Here is a 22,075-nt window from a genome sequence, read left to right on the forward strand (position 1 = left end):
CCCCCTCTATTACTGACCTAATATCTGCAGCACAGATCACCCCCCCTATTACTGACCTACAGTCTGCAGCACAGATAACCCCCTCCCCCCCTCTATTACTGACCTACAATCTGCAGCACAGATCGTCCCCCCCCTCTATTACTGATCTGCAGCACAGATCACCCCCTCTATTACTGACCTACAATCTGCAGTACAGATCATCCCCCTCTATTACTGATCTACAGTCTGCAGCACAGATCACCCCCCTCTATTACTGACCTACAATCTGCAGCACAGATCGTCCCCCCCCTCTATTACTGATCTGCAGCACAGATCACCCCCTCTATTACTGACCTACAATCTGCAGTACAGATCATCCCCCTCTATTACTGACCTACAGTCTGCAGCACAGATCATTCCCCCCCCTCTATTACTGACCTAATATCTGCAGCACAGATCACCCCCCCTATTACTGACCTACAGTCTGCAGCACAGATAACCCCCTCCACCCCTCTATTACTGATCTACAGTCTGCAGCACAGATCACCCCCCTCTATTACTGACCTACAATCTGCAGCACAGATCGTCCCCCCCCCTCTATTACTGATCTGCAGCACAGATCACCCCCTCTATTACTGACCTACAATCTGCAGTACAGATCATCCCCCTCTATTACTGATCTACAGTCTGCAGCACAGATCACCCCCCTCTATTACTGACCTACAATCTATGGCACAGATCATCCCCCTCTATTACTGACCTACAATCTATGGCACAGATCATCCCCCTCTATTACTGACCTACAATCTGCAGCACAGATTACCCCCCCCTCTATTACTGACCTACAATCTGCAGCACAGATACCCCCCCTATTACTGACCTACAATCTGCAGCACAGATACCCCCCCTATTACTGACCTACAATCTGCAGCACAGATACCCCCCCTATTACTGACCTACAGTCTGCAGAACAGATTATTCCCCCTCTATTACTGATCTACAGTCTGCAGCACAGATCACCCTCCTCTATTACTGACCTACAATCTGCAGCACAGATCACCCCCCCTATTACTGACCTACAGTCTGCAGCACAGATTACCCCCCCCTCTATTACTGATCTACAGTCTGCAGCACAGATCACCCCCCCTATTACTGATCTACAGTCTGCAGCACAGATCACCCCCCCCCTATTACTGACCTACAATCTGCAGCACAGATCGTCCCCCCTCTATTACTGACCTACAATCTGCAGCACAGATCGTCCTTCCTCTATTACTGACCTACAATCTATGGCACGGATCACCCCTCCCTCTATTACTGACCTACAATCTGCAGCACAGATTACCCGCCCCCCCCTCTATTACTGGTCTGCAGCACAGATCACCCCCCCTATTACTGACCTACAATCTGCAGCACAGATTACCCCCCCTCTATTACTGATCTACAGTCTGCAGCACAGATCACCCCCCCTCTATTACTGATCTACAGTCTGCAGCACAGATCACCCCCCTCTATTACAGACCTACAGTCTGCAGCACAGATTACCCCCCTCTATTACTGATCTACAGTCTGCAGCACAGATCACCCCCCCATTACTGACCTACAATCTGCAGCACAGATCGTCCCCCCTCTATTACTGACCTACAATCTGCAGCACAGATCGTCCTTCCTCTATTACTGACCTACAATCTATGGCACAGATCACCCCTCCCTCTATTACTGACCTACAATCTGCAGCACAGATCACCCCCCCCTCTATTACTGACCTACAATCTGCAGCATAGATTACCCCCCTCTATTACTGACTGACCTACAATCTATGGCACAGATCATCCCCCTCTATTACTGATCTACAGTCTGCAGCACAGATCACCCCCCCCATTACTGACCTACAATCTGGCACAGATCATCCCCCTCTATTACTGATCTACAGTCTGCGGCACAGATCACCCCCCCCATTACTGACCTACAATCTATGGCACAGATTGTCCCCCCCTCTATTACTGACCTACAATCTGCAGTACAGATCATCCCCCCTCTATTACTGACCTACAATCTGCAGCACAGATCATCCCCATCTATTACTGACCTACAATCTGCAGCACAGATCATCCCCCCTCTATTACTGACCTACAGTCTGCGGCACAGATCATCCCCCTCTATTACTGACCTACAATCTGCAGTACAGATCATCCCCCTCTATTACTGACCTACAGTCTGCGGCACAGATCATCCTCCTCTATTACTGACCTACAGTCTGCAGCACAGATCATCCCCCTCTATTACTGATCTACAATCTGCGGCACAGATCATCCCCCCTCTATTACAATCTGCAGTACAGATCATCCCCCTTTATTACTGACCTACAGTCTGCAGCACAGATCATCCCCCCTCTATTACTGACCTACAATCTGCAGTACAGATCATCCCCCTCTATTACTGACCTACAGTCTGCAGCACAGATCATCCCCCTCTATTACTGATCTACAATCTGCGGCACAGATCATCCCCCCTCTATTACAATCTGCAGTACAGATCATCCCCCTCTATTACTGACCTACAGTCTGCAGCACAGATCATCCCCCCTCTATTACTGACCTACAATCTGCAGTACAGATCATCCCCCTCTATTACTGACCTACAGTCTGCAGCACAGATCATCCCCCTCTATTACTGACCTACAATCTGCAGCACAGATCACCCCCCTCTATTACTGACCTACAGTCTGCAGCACAGATCACCCCCCTCTATTACTGACCTACAATCTGCAGTACAGATCATCCCCCTCTATTACTGACCTACAATCTGCAGCACAGATCATCCCCCTCTATTACTGACCTACAATCTGCAGCACAGATCACCCCCCTCTATTACTGACCTACAGTCTGCAGCACAGATCACCCCCCTCTATTACTGACCTACAATCTGCAGTACAGATCATCCCCCTCTATTACTGACCTACAGTCTGCAGCACAGATCACCCCCCTCTATTACTGACCTACAATCTGCAGCACAGATCACCCCCCTCTATTACTGACCTACAATCTGCAGTACAGATCATCCCCCTCTATTACTGACCTAGTCTGCAGCACAGATCACCCCCCTTGTTACTGACCTACAGTCTGCAGCACAGATCATGCCCCTTTATAACTGACCTACAGTCTGCAGCACAGATCACCCCCCCCTTTATTACTGACCTACAGTCTGCAGCACAGATCACCCCCCCCGTTACTGACCTACAGTCTGCAGCACAGATCACCCCCCTCTATTACTGACCTACAGTCTGCAGCACAGATCACCCCCCCCTCTATTACTGACCTACAGTCTGCAGCACAGATCACCTCCCCCGTTACTGACCTACAGTCTGCAGCACAGATCACCCCCCCCGTTGCTGACCTACAGTCTGCAGCACAGATCACCCCCCTCTATTACTGATCTGAAGTCTGATTTGCTCAATCATTCGTCTTACAGCTAAATATTCATGTATTTCCATGGCAGATATTGAAGGCTGTCCCTACATTTCTTCTGTCGGTGCTGATCGTGCTGCAGATCCATTTTGTGATTCAGTAGTGTTCATCTTTTCTAAGCAAAACAAGTAGCAAACGAATTAGCAGTACATTTTCTATTTTATGTCAACACAATTGCAGAATCACCATTCACATACATGACGCGTGCATTATCGTCGGATCTGATGCAGATTTCGGAACAGAATCTGTGGTTAATCTCTGGGTCAAATCCAAAAATGTGAAAAAAGCCTATGGAGACATTGTATCAGAGTATACAGCAGTCATGCTATCATGCAGAGCGGGAGATAACATACTTAGTAATGTGATAGCATAGAGAAAATATACACAATGATGTCACGGTAGAGATCTATCACGTCATGATGTCACAAGACCTGGATAAAGTCACAGTATAGAAATCACAGAGCATCAATAGTGCACACAGTGATGTCATAGGATGGAGGTCATTCAGGCAGTGATGTCACAGAACAAGGATACTGTACATTGTGAAGAATAGCCATCATTCATATGGCGATGTTACAATAATATATACTGTGACGTCAAAACACTGAGAATATTCCCATAGTGCTGTCAGAGTGAATGGGGAAGTCACAGTACAGAGGTCATTCAGGGAGTGATGTCACAGTGCATGGACAATGTACATACTGATGTCACAGTATAAAGATCACTCACGGAGTGATGTCCTAGAGCACAGACAATGTGCATTATGATGTCACAGTATATGGATCATTCACACAGTGATGTCACAGTGCATCGATAATGTGCATAGTAATATTACAGTATAAAGGTGATCCACACTGTTGATGATGTCACATTGCACTTATTTGTATACTGATGTCAAAGTATAGAGATCACTCACGCAGTGATGTCACAGTACAGAGATTATTCAACGCTGTGATGTCATGGTGCATAAATAAACTACTGCAGTCCTGCAGAAGGAGATCAAGGCCCTGATGCAAAGACAGCAGGTAGAACTCTCTGGCGGAGAAATTGGCAGCAGCGTCAGAGTGAGTGATTCTTTCCCCATTGCAATACCCCCCCCAGATGTGAAATGTTGATTTGGTGTCGGGCAGCCATAGGCCTCGGAGTAAAAGATTACCAGGCATTGGTAGAGCCAGTGTACTCTGACAGCCGGCCCACTGTCCTGACAGTCAGAGGGGTAGTTGATGTTCGCAAAGGGAGAGTACCTGTACGCCTCTTGAATTGTGGGGAGGAGGAGGCCACAATACCTCGGTATGCCACAGTTGCTAAGCTGCTTACTGTCAGTAACAATGCAATACGGGCAGCAGAGCCCTTGGTCTCATCCGACCAGGTGGAGGACAATGGCTCTGTAAAGCAGCTGGAGGAGTGGTGCCAGCAACTGCAGGTGGGGACTGACTCTACACCTTTATACCAGAAAAATGGGGTTTACAGAGTGACTCAGGAGTATGAGCGGGTATTCAGTAAACACCCCTAGATTTTGGGAAGGCAAAAGGGGTTCAACATCATATCCCCACTGTAGATCATCCGCCCATTATAGAAAGGTACCGGCCTATACCCCCAACACAATATCAATGTGCCAAAAGTATGTTGCGGGAAATGAAGGAAGCTGGGGTGATCAAAGACAGTTGTAGCCCCTGGGGAACTCCAATAGTTTTTGTAAAGAAAAAGGATGGTACCATGAGAATGTGTGTTGATTACAGAAGAATTAACAGCATTACACAAAAAGATGCCTACCCATTACCCAGAATTGAGGAATCATTAGCTGCACTTAAAACTGCTATTTTTCCACCCTGGATCTCAGTAGTGGGTATTGGCAGGTTCCCGTGGCAGAGGCAGACAAGGAGAAAACAGCATTTACCACCCCAATGGGTCTCTGTGAGTTCAACTATATGCCATTCGGGCTCTGCACCACCCCAGGAACATTTCAATGGCTGATGGAGTGCTGCCTGGGACACAAGAACTTCGAGACGGTACTGTTGAACCTTGATGATGTCATTGTTTTCTCCAAGACTTATGAAGACCATCTGAAGCACCTGGCTGAGGTGTTTGAAGCCTTGTCCAACTTTGGCCTGAAGGTGAAGCCTTCCAAATGCCATCTCCTGAAGCCCAAGGTTCAGTACCTCAGTCATGTAGTGAGTGCAGAAGGTGTGGCACCGGATCCTGACAAAGTCACAGTTATCTGGGACTGGCAGAAGCCCAGCAACCTCCATGAAGTACGTCAATTCCTCGGGCTGGTAGGCTACTACTGAAGGTTCATCAAAGGCTTCACTGAGATAGCCACTCCTATGCAAAATCTTCTGGTGGGTCAGCCCAAGAAGGCCAGAAAGCAGAGTCCTACATTCGAATGGAATGAGGAGCTGGAGAGGTCCTTCACTCGACTGAAGATGGCTCTCACAGGAGATGAAGTTCTGGCCTACCCAGATTATGACCAACCCTTTGTGTTGTATACTGATGCCAGCAACGTGGGACCTGGAGCAGTACTGTCACAGGTACAAAATGGCAAAGAAAGAGTGATCTCGTACGCCAGCAGGAAGCTTCGTCCCACTGAAAGGAACCCTGACAACTACAGTTCCTTCAAGCTGGAGTTCCTTGCCATAGTCTGGGCTGTGACTGAACGATTCAAGCATTACATAGCTTCCTCAATGGCACACAGACCCTCACTACATGACTGCAGTCACAATCATTTCACAGTGAGGGATGTGTGAGAAGGAGGGCGTGGAGGGGAAATTATGTGTCTACATGGATTTTAGTTCCTGGGGCAACTGCCTCTCTGTCAACACCCCCACACCTCTGCCCCCTGCTACGTCTCTGCTGCACCAAAGATGATACTGCCCATAATTGTACTTAGCTTGCAAAAAAGAAGGCTTAATAGCTGTCTACAAATATGAGGGATCATCCTTATACTCACTTGCACATGGAAACATGAGAAGCAATGGAATGTAACTGAATGGGAGGAGACACAGATTAGATATTAGAAAACTTTTTGACAGTGAGAGTGATCAATGAATGGAGCAGGCTGCCATGAGAAGTGGTGAGTTCTCCTCCAATGGAAGTCTTCAAACAGAGGCTGGACAGACATCTGTCTGGGATGATTTAGTGAATCCTGCTTTGGAGCAGGGGGTTGGACACGATGGCCCAGGAGATCCCTTCCAACTCTACCATTCTATGATTGTACTTGTGCAACTTGTCCATGATCTGCTTTTGTGTAACTAAAGTGAAGTGATTTTACTTAAAAAAAAAAAAAAAAAAAAAGCAAATCGCAGATGTCATATTTGAGTGACAGTTGGGTGCATTGAGCAGTGAAGAGTGAAGACTACTGCAAGTAGCATAAAAAAAGAGGAATATTTGGAAACATTTGTGACTGTGTTGCACATGTGGCAGGTCATAGGTTGCAATACAACACCACAGGAAATCATTAGATGGAAAATCACAAAGCCACTAGTCACTGCTCAGTCTATGGAGAAAAACACAAAGGACAATATCTAAAATCAGGAGGATAGATAGATAGATAGATAGATAGATAGATAGATAGATAGATAGATGATAGATAGAGAGATAGATGGATAGATGGATGATAGATAGATAATAGATAAATGATAGATAGATAGATAGATAGATGATAGATAGATAGATAGATAGATATATAGATAGATAGATAGATAATAGATAGATAGATGATAGATAGAGAGATAGATAGATAGATAGATAGATAGATAGATAGATAGATAGATGGATAGAGAGATAGATGGATAGATAGATGATTGATAGATAAATAAATAATAGATAGAGAGATAGATAGATGATAGATAGATAATAGATAGATAGATGATAGATAGAGAGATAGATAGATGATAGATAATACAGTCATGGCCAAAAGTTTTGAGAATGACACAAATATTAATTTTTACAAAGTCTACTGCTTCATTTTTTCTAATGGCAATTTGCATATACTCCAGAATGTTATAAAGAGTGATCAGCTTAACAGCAATTACTTGCAAAGTCAATATTTGCCTAGAAAATTAACTTTATCCCCCAAAACACATTTCAACATCATTGCAGCCCTGCCTTAAAAGGACCAGCTAACATCGTTTCTGTGATTGCTCCATTAACACAGGTGTGGGTGTTGATGAGGACAGGGCTGGAGATCAATCTGTCATGATGATTAAGTAAGAATGACACCACTGGACACTTTAAAAGGAGGCTGGAGCTTGGAATCATTGTTTCTCTTCTGTTAACCATGGTTATCTCTAAAGAAACACGTGCAGTCATCATTGCACTGCACAAAAATGGCCTAACAGGGAAGAGTATCGCAGCTAGAAAGATTGCACCTCAGTCAACAATCTATCTCATCATCAAGAACTTCAAGGAGAGAGGTTCCCTTGTTGCCAAAAAGGCTCCAGGGCGCCCAAGAAAGACCAGCAAGCGCCAGGACCGTCTCTTAAAAGTGTTTCAGCTGCGGGATCGGGCTACCAGCAGTGCAGAGCTTGCTCAGGAATGGCAGCAGGCAGGTGTGAGTGCATCTGCACGCACTGTGAGGCGGAGACTCTTGGAGCAAGGCCTGGTCTCAAGGAGGGCAGCAAAGAAGCCACTTCTCTCCAGAAAAAACATCATGGACAGACTGATATTCTGCAAGAGGTACAGGGAGTGGACTGCTGAGGACTGGGGTAAAGTCATTTTCTCTGATGAATCCCCTTTTCGATTGTTTGGGACATCTGGAAAACGGCTTATTCGAAGAAGACCAGGTGAGCGCTACCACCAGTCTTGTCTCATGCCAACTGTCAAGCATCCTGAAACCATTCATGTGTGGGGTTGCTTCTCAGCCAAGGGAATGGGCTCTCTCTCAGTCTTGCCTAAAAACACAGCCATTAATAAAGAATGGTACCAGAATGTCCTCCAAGAGCAACTTCTCCCAACCGTCCAAGAGCAGTTTGGCGATCAACAATGCCTTTTTCAACATGATGGAGCACCTTGCCAAAAAGCAAAGGTGATAACTAAATGGCTCAGGGAACAAAACATAGAGATTTTGGGACCATGGCCTGGAAACTCCCCAGATCTTAATCCCATTGAGAACTTGTGGTCAATCATCAAGAGACGGGTGGACAAACAAAAACCTCCAAATTCAGACAAAATAAAAGCATTGATTTTGCAAGAATGGACTGCTATCAGTCAGGATTTGGTCCAGAAGTTGATTGAGAGCATGCCAGGGAGAATTGCTGAGGTCCTGAAGAAGGAGGGTCAACACTGCAAATATTGACTTGCTGCATTAACTCATTCTGTCAATATAACCTTTTGTTACTCATAATATGATTGCAATTATATTTCTGTATGTGATAAAAACATCTGACAAACACACATAAAAACCAGAGGGCAGCAGATCATGTGAAAATATAATATTAGTGTCATTCTCAAAACTTTTGGCCATAACTGTAGATAGATAGATAGATAGATATGGGATAGATAGATAGATAGATAGATAGATAGATATGGGATAGATAGATGATAGATAGATAATAGATAGATGATAGATAGATACATAGAGAGATAGATAGATGATAGATAGATAATAGATAGATGATAGATAGATAATAGATAGAGAGATAGATAGATAAATAGATACAGTAGATAGATAGATGATAGATAATAGATAGATAGAGAGATAGATGATAGATAATAGATAGATGATAGATAAATAATAGATAGATAATAGATAGATAGATAGATAGATAGATAAATAATAGAGAGATAGATAGATAAATAATAGATAGAGAGATAGATAGAGAGATAGATAATAGATAGATAGATGATAGATAGATAGATAGATAGATACAGTAGATAAATAGAGAGATAGATAATAGATAGATAAATAATAGAGAGATAGATGATAGAGATAGATAGATAATATATAGATAGATACAGTAGATAGATAGATAGATAATAGATAGATAGATGATAGATAGACAGATGATAGATAGAGATAGATAATAGATAGATAGATGATAGATAGACAGACAGATAGATGATAGAGAAGAACACTCCCTATACAGGAGGTGCAGAGCTCTGTTATATGAGCTTCGCGGGTTTGCGCTGCCGCCAGCAGGGGGCGCCTTTCGCAGCCTCTTTTGGCGCTCCCCGTCCCTCCCCCGACAACGTCCTCCGCTAATTGTCAGCTGTGAGGTCCCCAGTGCCCGCGGCGGCGCAGGAGCGGGGACACCGGAGTCCCGGCTGTAATTACTTGTCCCCTATTGTGCGTGGTGATTAGCTCCGCTCCCGGCGCCCCCTGCTGCCCCCGCTCCCGCAGCCCGGGCTCTGGCGGGCTCGGCACTGGCGGGCTCCGGCGCTGCCTGCTGCTAGGGACGCCTCACCCTGGTAACCGCCGGCGTCCCTGCTCCTGTGATTGGCGCAGACGACAGATTGTCGCAACTCTGCGGTTATAAAGTTTACTCTTAGTTCTCACTTTGTGAGCGGCAGATCTGCAGCATTTCCCTCCAGAGCTGGAATCATGCAGCACAGGAGGAAAGCCTTCGATAAACTGTGTCCAAACAGAATAGCGGACATTGCTAACAGAGTCAGTAGGAAGCCGGAAAAGCCCGAGAAGAAGGTAGGAGCGCTGAGTGCTGGCCGGAGCCGTGCTATGTGTCTACTGTCTCAGCTAATGACCCATTTATACTCAGGTGTCCCGGAGGATATTCGGGGAGCCCCCCGGGCCTGTCACCATCTATGTGGAGCAGCCCCCCAGCACTGTGGATGCAGGTATGTGTTCCATATAGTGAGGAGTGAGCGGTATAGCGGGGCTGCACTCACCTGTCTCTTTGCCCCACAGCTCTGTCTGCAATTGATTGGCAGGACTTGGCTGACTGTCACAGTGTCATACAGCAGGACGCCGCTAGGGGCAGTCTAACGCAGCAGGTAAGGCACCAAACCTCAAAGCTGTGATGTGAACACTAGCCGTGAAATGCTAATTGAGGTGGCAATACTCAGTGTCAAAGCAAGTCATTAACTCCTCTGAAAGCAGTTCAGGTTAGTGAGAGGTTACATATAGCACCCCCCCCGGGGTCTGATCACAGCGATAATCACTATGGGGAAAATGATCGCCTCAATCGCATAGGATCTGATCATTATCTTCATTTATCTTGTGACTTAAGACATCTTGAGAAGCTGATGCTTCAGTGTCTGTGTATGTATTTTTAAAGGGGTTGTCTGAGATTTTACCATTGATAGCCGTCAATGTGTGATTGGTGAGGGTGCAGCACTCGGCACCCTGCCGTTCAGCTGTTCACACCACCACCGATCAAACATTAGGATAGGCCATCAATGGACAGCCCCTTTAATAAACAGATGTGTTTTCTTGCCTTATCCATGGTCCATTGTCAGACTAAGTTCACACCAGCGTATAGAAAAAAAATCATCCAAGTTACATCCAGGAAAAAACAGGCAATTTTCATGTGAATTGTTGTCCGTATGACATCTGTTTTTATACATAAGCAGTTATTAAAATTTACAAGACCAAATACAATTTCCTATGTTAAAAGACAAAGCTATACATGAAATGCGTGTCAAAACCCTCTGACGAAGTTGTACGCGAATCAAAACCCTCTGATGAAGCTGTATGCAAAACGCGCGTCAGGGTCCTAGGCCTTGTTGGTCACTAGTGGCCATATACTATGGCACGCAGTGGGTGATATCTTTGCTGGGCTTGATCTTTTGTTATTTATGACTACTTCAGGGTCAGGTTAAAGATTTGTTATGTTTTGCTCAGAGTTTGTACCTTCACTACTTTATATATTTTGTGATTTATATCGATTTGATGATGTCATTGTGGGATTTACCTTTGTGAACACACTGCCTTCATGTTTTTTTCTGCAATGTTTTGAACATATTTTCTTTAGAGAATTGTTTTTTGATTGTGTCTAGTCAGTTGGTATATTTATATTACATATAGCATGGTTATTTTTGTTACATTGCTTTGGAGTAAATTCATATGTTAAAGAATTGGCTCCGTATGGGTAACCATATTTTTGGCGCACCCATAGACTTGAATAGACGAGTCTCATCCGACATATAGTAGAAACTAGTGCTAGCTCACATTTTTTCTGTCATGGGCAGATTTAATCCGTGACAAAAAAATTGCTCATCTGAACAGGAGTAACATTGGTCCACGTGCTGTTACTCTTTTCAATGACTGCACTCGCACTGAAAATACAGGTGTGTGAACTTGGCCTTAAGGTGACTGATACCTTCGGTTTGTTAAGTAGAATCAGTCCAGCCTGATTTCTGAGCTCTCTGTGGGATTGTGTTGTGGAAACTGATGTTACTACAGAAACTAACGGTCATATCAGTTTAACTGCTGCAAGCATAACCACCGATAGCGTGCGAATCCATGACCTGATTAACCACCGCCATGCTGGATACGAACTATGATGTATCTATCTATCTATCTATCTATCTATCTATCTATCTATCTATCTATCTATCTGTCTACCTATATCTATCTATCTATCACATATCTATCTATCTATCTATCTATCTATCTATCTATCTATCTATCTATCTATCTATCTCTCTGTCTGTCTGTCTGTCTACCTATATCTATCTATCTATCTATCTATCTATCTATCTATCTATCTATCTATCACATATCTATCTATCTATCACATATCTATCTATCTAGAAAATCAAAAAAGATAGAGGCAGCACACCATATGAAATTTTAGAAAAAAGTGCTTTTTAATGGCCCATGTGGCGACGTTTCGGTCTCAAGTGCAGACCTTTATCAAGGCTTGAAAAAGGTCTGCACTTGAGACCGAAATGTCGCCACATGGGCCATTAAAAAGCACTTTTTTCTAAAATTTCATATGGTGTGCTGCCTCTGTCTTTTTTGATTTTCTATTCATAAGGACTGGTATGTGCCTGGGAGGCTTTGCACCCTACTTTTTCCTGTACTGTTGTTTCTTATTATCTATCTATCTATCTATCTATCTATCTATCTATCTATCTATCTATCTATCTATCTATCTATCCCGTATCTATATATCTATCTGTCTGTCTGTCTGTCTATCTATCACATATCTATCTATCTATCTATCTATCTATCTATCTATCTATCTATCTATCCATCCATCCATCCATCCATTTAAAGGTTAATACACTGGCACGTACAGTCTGACATGGCCGTTTGGATGCGGTTTTTCATTATTCCTCATTATTTGCTGTTCTCTCCCAATTGATTATTACAATGAGTTGCACCCACCTGGAGGCGATACACATTGTGCTCTATATATAAACCTTGGCAGTGTAACAAGTTGCATAATGGCTGACACTTGTAGTGTATTTGTAGGAGGATTATTACCAGAATTCAGATTTGTGTGAATGTTTCTGCCAAGTTCACACAAAATGCACAAACTGGGATTTGTGTGGCAGGATGACAAAGTACCCTCCTTGTACGGCCACGTTCACACGTTCAGTATTCGATCAGTATTTTACATTAGTATTTTTAAGCCAAAACCAGGAGTGGGTGAAAAATATAAAAGACGTGCCCGTATTTCTATTATACATTTCCCCGATTGATCCTGGTTTTGGCTTATAAATACTGATGTCAAATTCTGAGCAAATACTGAATGTGATAATGTGGCCTAATGGTAATGAATATGGTGCCTGTCCTAAAGAAATAGTATTTGTTGCTAATAGCAACCAATCACAGCACAGCTTTCATTTTGCCACTGTGGTTTAAAAAACGAAAGCTGTGGTCTGATTGGTTGCTATGAGCAACTTCTCTTTGAGAAGTTTTTGATAAACTGCACTTATTCAGGTCCTCGTGTCTGTGGACGGACAATTTTCTTTTTTCTGCCCTGTTTCCCATAATCCATGCTAATTTTTCCACAGACCCAGGGCTACAAGTTGTAGAAAAAGAGTCAAGATGCGTCTCATTTACAAAACACTGGGGGCCAATTCATCATGCAGTTTTCACCAGAATTTTGATGTAAAACTGAGTGAAATTTTGTAAAAAATGTTGCACAACTCAAAGTTGTACAAGATTCTAGCATTTTTACCTCAGTTCCTGCCTCCTCTATGAAAAATGGCCGGAGCTCAATGGGGCAGAACATGGAAAGCGCACTCGACAAATTCATCATCATTTATGCCACAGAAGTACAGGCTTTGGCTGGTGTAAATTTCTGTGGCCTGTGCAATTCATAGACCTGAAAATTCATTGAGAGGTGTATCTTACTCCAGTGCCTCCTTCATTGAAACGGGCCGAAAAAATATCCGGTCTTAATAAATCAGAGCCAAAGTCCAACATTTTGTAAATTTGTCTCAAAATCCAAGAAGATGGGTTTACGTTCAGCAATAAAGCAGCACAGAGGGCAGGGGATTTCTGTAAATCTCATCCCCTTTGCTGGGACTGTCGCATTTGACACAGCAAAAATACGCAGCGCCAAAAACTCATCGTAAAATTTTTGGCTGTGTTCACACGATGAGTTTTTGGCGCTGCATATTTTTTCTGTGTCAAAAGCGCAGCGTCTTACAGTCCCAGCACAGTGGATGGGATTTATAGAAATCTCACACCCATTGTGCTTTTTATTTTTCTTGGCGAAAATTGACCTGCGGAGCGCGTTTCGAAACCCGCAAGATGTCATTTTCTCTTATGAGTACACTGAGTTTTATGTGCGGACTTTCTCCATAGACTTGCATTAGATGCAGGTAAAAAAAAACCACGCACAACGTTTTAGTGTGTCTACGCTGCGAAAACGCCGCGCCGTATCGGTGAAGTTTTGTTAAAATCAAATGCCAGGAAATATAAAAAAAAACAAAGCGGCTTTATGTTAACAATTACTTACCAAAAAGAGACAAAATCTGCAGGGTCAAAAATGCAATAAAAACACACAAAAAAAAGCAAGTAACTTAACTACCTAATGGGTGCAGAAAATCTACAACATCAAAAACTTTCCAAAAACTCTTAAGTGTAGAGCCATTTTTACTCCAGAAAAGGCTTAGAATCTATGATGGACTTTACACCAAAGAAATGCATGCCCCCCATATTACAAGCCCCCTTTGCGCTAACTTCTTGCGACATGTGCCAAGTGTGACACACGGGGTGCACCACTAAGTTTGGAGCAGAATGCTCCGGTAGGTCCCAGCAGACGGTCCTGCCTGTAATTTGCACTATACATATGGCTACTGGCTGCCCATAGGTGTGTAGTGTACCCAGGTAAACCTGCAGTGAATAGTCGTTTATTCTACTGTGAAGTGCATTGTAGTGGATGTGATCAGTGCCCTGTTTGGGAGGCGCCCTCGCCCTGGTTTGGCATTGTATGGACACTAAGCCTCCCCGGGCAGTTTCTTTGCCCGGTGCCCTGAGGTGAGGCTCTGCACACTGGAGCAAGCAGCCTGGGTTAATCTGTCACTGAAGGGCCTTGAGGAATGCAGATCAGTGAGGGGTAGAGATTGAACAATCACTGACCTATCAGGAGGCGACAGAGGCTGTATAGGGACAGAGAAGACTGACAGGTTCAGGATAACTGACTTGTCCTGCCTCCTGTACACCTGCTCCTGGCATTAGTGGACGTTACACTACAGTCGGCACCATCTACACGTCTCATTAGCTCTCCCACTGGTGGACGCAGTCACAATGTTGGATATGGCAGTGCCGACTGGTCCTTTTAATTTTTCCACCTATGGATATGAATATCAGGTTTGTGGCCTTTTTTTTTTTTGCAGGTATATTTATTCTGCACCTCCAAGTTTATGGGGCTTCGCAAAGGATATCTGTTCTGCACCTGTACATTTATATCGACGCTGCAAGGATATCTGTGTTTCATCTGTACATTTATGGTGCTGCTGCAGGGATATCCATTCTGCACCTGTACGTTTATGGTGCATCTGCAGGGATATTCGTTCTGCACCCGTACATTTATGGTGCTGTTGCAGGGATATCCGATCTGCACCTGTATGTTTGTGGTGCTGTTGCAGGGATATCCGTTCTGCACCTGTACGTTTATGGTGCTGCTCCAGGGATATCCGTTCTGCATATGAACTTTTATGGTTCTGCTACAGGGATATCTGTTTTGTAGCTGTTCTCTTATGGTGCTGTTGCAGGGATATCCATTCTGCACCTGTACGTTTATGCTGCTCTTGCAGGGATATCCATTTTGCACATGTATGTTTATGCTGCTGTTGCAGGTATATCCGTTCTGCACCTGTACGTTTATAGTGCTGTTGCAGGGATATCCGTTCTGCACCTGTATGTGTACGGTGCTGTTTCCGGGGTTATCCGTTCTGCACCTGTACGTTTATAGTGCTGTTGCAGGGATATCCATTCTGCACCTGTATGTGTACGGTGCAGTTGCAGGGATATCCGTTCTGAACCTGTATGTTTATGGTTCTGCTGCAGGGATATCCGTTCTGCACCTGTACGTTTATGGTGATGCTTCAAGGATATCTATGCTGCTGCTTACACCTGCTGTACCCCCTTATTTGTTCCAGGGGCATTGCTTGCAAAGTGAACCTGAGTTTGATCTGCAGGAATTCAGGGATGCCGTGGACAGTTTTATTGATGGTAATGGATGGTTGTTTTATTATTACATTTTATAACACTTATTATATTACACATTGTATCTTTTTTTTGTTATACATATTTATTTTTCTTGTAATTTCTCTCTGCGTAATTCTGGGACTGGCAGCACCACACCAGTCACATCACCTTGTACTTTTGTCAGTTTTTATTAGCATTACATTATAGCAGCGCAGTTGGCTCCGTGCCCCGGCAAGTAACGCTGGCACCTTACAGCACCAAAGGCCTTTTATTGAGCTCGATTCTCCCACTTTGCTTTCTAGTATATGTGCGTGAGTTAGTGTCACCTAGGATTAATGTGAGATATATTGACATCCTTTGACTATTAAGTAAAGTAGTAAGATGTTTATGACTTATTTTATTTTGTACCTTTTTATTATAGAAATACGAACAGAACTGTTTTATGTTAAAAATTGCATAAATTGTATTATGTTGATTGATCTCTGCACAGAGTTCTGTCCAACCGGTCAGGCTATAACGCAGTGTATGGCAGTATAAAGGCCACGTTCTCATCGCTTTCTTCCGTTTTGATTTTTCGGCAGATTTCTGCACCAAAATACACAATAGCAATCTGCGCTGATTATTGTAGTTTCACTGCTTTGTTGCTGAACTGTCCCTCTTCTTTGACATGTTTTCAGTAAAGATTTGACAGTTTTTTTATATTTTTTTTTTAGTGCAGAAACTTTGATTTTCTGAATTGCATTTTTTATTACAATAATTTTTGAGGCTCCCCATGAAATCGTATAAAGAAAAAACTGAACCAAAAAAACGCAGTCTATCTAGCGGCTTTAAATACACTTACTACTATTTTATATGCTTCTTTTATACTCTGAATTAATGTGCAAACTTCTTTGCAGACCAGACCTCTCACATGCAGACGGGATTGGGTGCAGCAGGCTTTCTTCTCCTGTCCTCGGATGTGCCAGCATTTGAGCCATGCATGGTCCCCAATATCCATCCATCCCAACCACAACTGGCGCCCATTAACGTCCAGCCTATTCCCAGCACAGAGCAATTCTGGAGGGATATGGCTGATCAGAACCAGAAGGCGCTGGGAGATGCCTTGGTAGAAAACAATCAGGTATGTATGGCAGCAGCATATGACAATCTATTGATTAGACATCTGATGTTTAAAAGATATTATTACTAAATACTTTTATTTTTAACTGTTTCAGCTACACGTGACCCTGAATGAAAAGCAGGAGGAGATTGCTTGCCTCAAAGAGAAAAATGTTCAGCTTAAAGAACTTGCAAATCAGGCGAAGCATTTGGCGTCTGTTCTTGATGTAAGTGGATGGAAGCTGTAATGTGATGATATGCCCACAGAGGGCGCTCAAGAGCCGCAAACTAGGATTGCTTCATTTTGGCTGATATCAGATTACAATAGCATAACAGCTGAGATAATATAGGCATTAGTTACCCAATTCGTTACTGTATTTGCTCCTTTTTTTGTCTAATTTTCGGCGTTTTCACTTTTCATTTCCGCATTATACTTTATTTAATTTGCACCTTTTTTTAAGTCTATTTTACGTGTTTTCTTTATATATATATATATATATATATTCATCATTGCTGGTTGTTTTGAGATGTTTTGGGCTGACTCATCAAAATGTTACAAACTTTTTGTTCAAATTTTCTCCAGCAACGAGAGGTATTTTTTAGGAATGCCTGTAACTTTGGCACAAAACTTGCAACATTTTAGCAGAACATGCAGGCAAAGAAAGCAAAAATAAAGAATATTGTGCACGGGTGCAATTCTGAAAAATTTGGTGCCAAAAAAATTCAACAAAAAAACAAGACAAAAAAAGAAAAGGGACTTAAAAAATATGCAAATGATGAATAGGGCCCCATGTTCATAAAACTAGTTTTTTTGTTAATTTTTTCTCTTCTTATTTCTACAGAAGCTCATGAAACATCCAGATGATACCAGACTTTCTTCTGACGGATTACCGAACAGACCTCCAGTAAAAAGAAGTCTAGAGGAATTCTATCCACAGACCGCTGAGCTGGAGAGTAATCAGGTGGATGAGATATTGAAGGAAATTTCGGAGAAGTGCAATGCCGCACTGATGGGGAGTGTCCACAGTGAAGCCAAGCGTCCGAAATTGCATTCTGAGGACAGCAAGGATGAGGTCACCGCCACTATCAAAATGTGCGGAGCTTTTCAAGGACTGAAGACCTCCACAGGTCACAGCTCAGTGAACTTGTGTAACACTGATTTGGAAGAAGACATCACCTTCAGGACCTCCATCAAAGATCATTGCACCATTCGGACTCTTGCTTTCCCCCAGGGAAATGCCTTTACTATTAGGACCAATGAAGGAGGCTATAAATTTAGATGGGTCCCAAACTGAATCCATCTACATTCAGCTAACTACACTTCCATAAACTGAGGCTCACATTGCTGGTTATCCAGACCGCCATCAGGGGGCGGGCAACACTCATAATAGTCCGACAATACAGCGCTAAGAACATGGACTACAGAGTAAAAAAGTTGCAGTGCTTGATACAACTCATGCACAAAACTGAATTCCGGATCTACATGACCTGCGACTGCGAGTTGTACGAAGCAATAAGGCCACATTCACACGTTCAGTATTTGGTCAGTATGTTACATCCATATTTGTAAGCCAAAACCAGGAGTGGGACAATCAGAAGAAAAGTATAATAGAAACACATCACCACTTCTGCATTTTTCACGCAATCCTGGTTTTGGCTTACAAATACTGATGTAATATGCTGACCAAATACTGAACGTGGCCTAATACGGCATCTTAAGATGTCTATGAGGCCATACTTTACACAGACATTCTCCTGTAGAAGTTTGTCTTGTTAGGATGTGAGTTTCTGGAGCAGAAACTGAGAGGAAACTCTCCAAATCCTCCTCAAAATTTCTCAAGCTGTCTATGTGAACACAGAGTTTTTTAAGGTGTTTTTGGAGCAGAAACTGATTTTCTATGTCCACACGGCATCCATAATCCCCTGCTGGAGCCGTCAGAGTTTGTCTGGCAGCTTGTCTTCTGAAGAGGCTCCGCCGGAGGTTTTGCCATCGTTTTTGCTGCGACTTTTTACTATATCTTGTATTGAAAGAGCAGGGGGCTTCTGAGCAGAAGTGTCCTAAAGAATGAACATGTTACATCTGTTAACCGCACGAGAGTTTCCAAATCCTAAGGCTGTGTACCCATGTAAGCGTTTTTTTAAGCGTTTTTCCCGGCAAAAACGCTTCAAAAACGCATACAAGAAGCATCCCATTCTTTTTAATGAATTCTGCAATTTTTCTGCACATGATGCGTTTTTTTCTGCGAAAAAAAAACGCAGCATGTTCATTAATTTTGTGGAAAAATCAGCATTTCTAACTATATTCTATGAGCAGGAGGATGCTCCTGTAAAAAAACATAAAAAAAGGGCAAAAAAGCATAAAAAATGCTCATTTTTCCTGGGAAGGAGTCCATTTTTTTTCTGCATACATGGGTACATAGCCTGAAGCTTTTGAAAAGAAGTGACAAAATGCTGAATGTATGCACAGTAATGTCATTTTTACTTTGCTGTGCATTATGTTTAGTTTTTCCGGGGGATTTTCACCACTTTTTCTGGTGCGAAATCCCCCTGAAAAAGATACTGTGTGCACATAACCACTAAGAGGAAAGCTTTTGATTTTTTGAGGAGGATTCGGAAAGTTTCTGCTCAGTTTCCACTCCGAAAAGACTCCATGTGCGCATAGCCAGACTTGGAGTTTTCGCTCAGTTTCTGCTCCAAAGAATCAGCATAAATATTCACACCACAAGGAAGAATATCTCTGTGCACATGCCTATTCTGGGTGTAGGAGACTTCGTATTATGTATTTTTTGCTGTGCATCATATTGTGCCTTACAAATATTTCCCATTGAAACCTGCACAGCGTAACTCCTCTCATGTATCTACCAGGAAGGCCACATATCAAGAAATCAATCTGCTCCGGTATAAAGTAAACATAATTTCAGGCACTGAGCAAATACCCATTACAATGGTGATGACTGGGTGACAAACTTTGCATTTTGTGGTTCGGAACACCTTGGTCAGCCATGTGCACTACCGCTCCATTCTAGCAGGGATAAAAGTGCTCCGCTCTTGCAATCGGCGGGAGACCCAACAGCCAGACCCCCCGTTGATCTAGGCTGTCCCTTATCCTGGGGGATCGGCAATAACTTCTTTTCATCCCTTTTTAGGCCGGGGTCACACTGGCGAGGAATACGGGAGAGTGAAAGGCGCTAAAAGCACGCATTAGACACGGACCAATGATTCTCTATGGGGTCCCTCGCACCAGCAGTATATTTCTCCTCCGTATTCTATGCTCCGTGCCACTCGCAGCATGCTGCGATTGTCAGCGTACTACGCCCGTAATACGCCAATGCAAGTCTATGGGTGCGCAAAAAATACGGATTACACACGGAACACACGTGTGACTTGCGAGAAATATGCACCAGGTGTCTTTTAGAAAAGCCGGCAATTCAGTGCACGATACAGTAAACTCACACTGACAGGTTTAATAAAGAAATGAAAGAATAGATATAGACACATAGAATACACATATATATATATATATGCATTCTATGTGTCTATATCTATTCTTTCATTTCTTTATTAAAACTGTCATAGGGCTCCATTATATGTCCATTTTGCAAGCCTGCGAGAAAATCTCGCCATACGGATGCCATACGGATTACATACGGATGCTGACATGCGCAAAATACGCGACCACACCTTGATTACGGATGACATACGGAGCACTATTTAGGGGTCTGTCATCCGTATTACGCATGTAAAATACTGACCGTATTTTGCGCAGGTTAGTGTGACCCCGGCCTAAAAGCAGGATCACAACTGCCAGTGCTCCCCATCCTGGACTACAACCCTCATCGTTTACTCTCCACTGAAAAGAAGTATTCATACTACCTGTAAAATATAGGCTGGATATCATATATACCTCTCGCAAGGATTCAAATGAAATCACCCATTGCACTGATGCCAATTCTTAGAAAATATTTATACACTGATTATGTAAAAAAAAAAACTATTGGAAAAATAAAAAATCTGCTGCTGCATCGCAGGTGAATGTATCAGCAGAGAGGTTAACTTATATAATGAAGATATGTTATTTTGCTCGTACGACTTTAATGTCAAATGAAAATGTAACTTAAAGCTGACAATGCAATTAATCTTTTGTTTAAAGGATGCTGATTTTTACAATGAGATGGTTTTATTTTTTATGTGTTTTCTAAGTAAAAATATTTATATACATCATAAAAAGTCTCATTTTTAATAAGTTTATGAAATCTTTTTAAAGGGAATCTGTCATCCAAGATGGGGCTATTTTTAAAGAGATGTTCCCCAAATAACCTGTTATTCCCTATCCATACAATACTGTCCAGCTTTCAATGTGAAGAACTGAACAAAATGTAATATGGACTTTTCTTTGCAACACAAGCCCCTGCCTGATTACAGAGCCCTCCTATGACTCCAGTAAAGTCAGAGATGTCAATCAAGCCAAAGGGAGGGGAGTGGGGATGGAGATGGATGGAAAACAAGTAGGTGGGTACGCAGGTTTGCCAACTTAACTTTTTATTTTTTCTGGACATTGTGACAAAGTCACTTGTAGAGTGCTGGAGGAGAGATATGTTTCACTCTGCTTAATGGTGTCAGTTATATAAAAACCAGAGATTTCCCTCCAGCACACTAAGGCCATGTGCACACGCTGCGGATTCACCAGCGGAATTTTCTCTGCGGTTTGACACCTGGACAATGGAATAGGTGGCAAACTGCGCGGAATCAGAAGAAAGAATTGACATGTCAATTCTTTCTGCGGATTCAAAACCGCAGCATGTGCACTGCGGATTGTAAATCCCATAGACTTACATTGTACTGTACACTGTCTGCAGAACTGCTGCGGATCTGCAGAGGCCAAATCCGCAGCATGTGCACCTGCCCTAAGTGTGGTGAGGGGTTTGCAGCTAATTTGTAATATGGGCTGCGTTTTATGTAGACATCC

The 22,075-nt window shown here is 43.1% G+C and overlaps 1 protein-coding gene across 2 annotated transcripts; it reads left to right on the forward strand.

Moving 5' to 3' along the window:
- The first annotated feature begins 9,963 nt into the window (after positions 1-9,963).
- On the forward strand, positions 9,964-20,635 carry MCIDAS (multiciliate differentiation and DNA synthesis associated cell cycle protein). 2 transcript variants are annotated; one of them, XM_073559945.1, is made up of 7 exons: positions 9,964-10,083; positions 10,157-10,235; positions 10,306-10,391; positions 15,963-16,035; positions 16,908-17,131; positions 17,226-17,336; positions 17,952-20,635. In XM_073559945.1, exons 1-7 carry the CDS (start codon positions 9,985-9,987, stop codon positions 18,402-18,404), a joined length of 1,125 nt encoding a protein of 374 aa, XP_073416046.1. In that variant the 5' UTR covers positions 9,964-9,984; the 3' UTR covers positions 18,405-20,635. The 2 variants fall into 2 exon arrangements, with proteins under 2 accessions (XP_073416046.1, XP_073416047.1); XM_073559946.1 differs by lacking the exons at positions 9,964-10,083; positions 10,157-10,235; positions 10,306-10,391 and adding an exon at positions 15,047-15,171.
- Positions 20,636-22,075: the final 1,440 nt, after the last annotated feature.

This window comes from Dendrobates tinctorius, unplaced genomic scaffold (assembly GCF_039654945.1).
Source record: "Dendrobates tinctorius isolate UK_male_01 unplaced genomic scaffold, ASM3965494v1 ptg000285l, whole genome shotgun sequence".
Classification (NCBI taxonomy): Eukaryota; Metazoa; Chordata; class Amphibia; order Anura; family Dendrobatidae; genus Dendrobates; species Dendrobates tinctorius.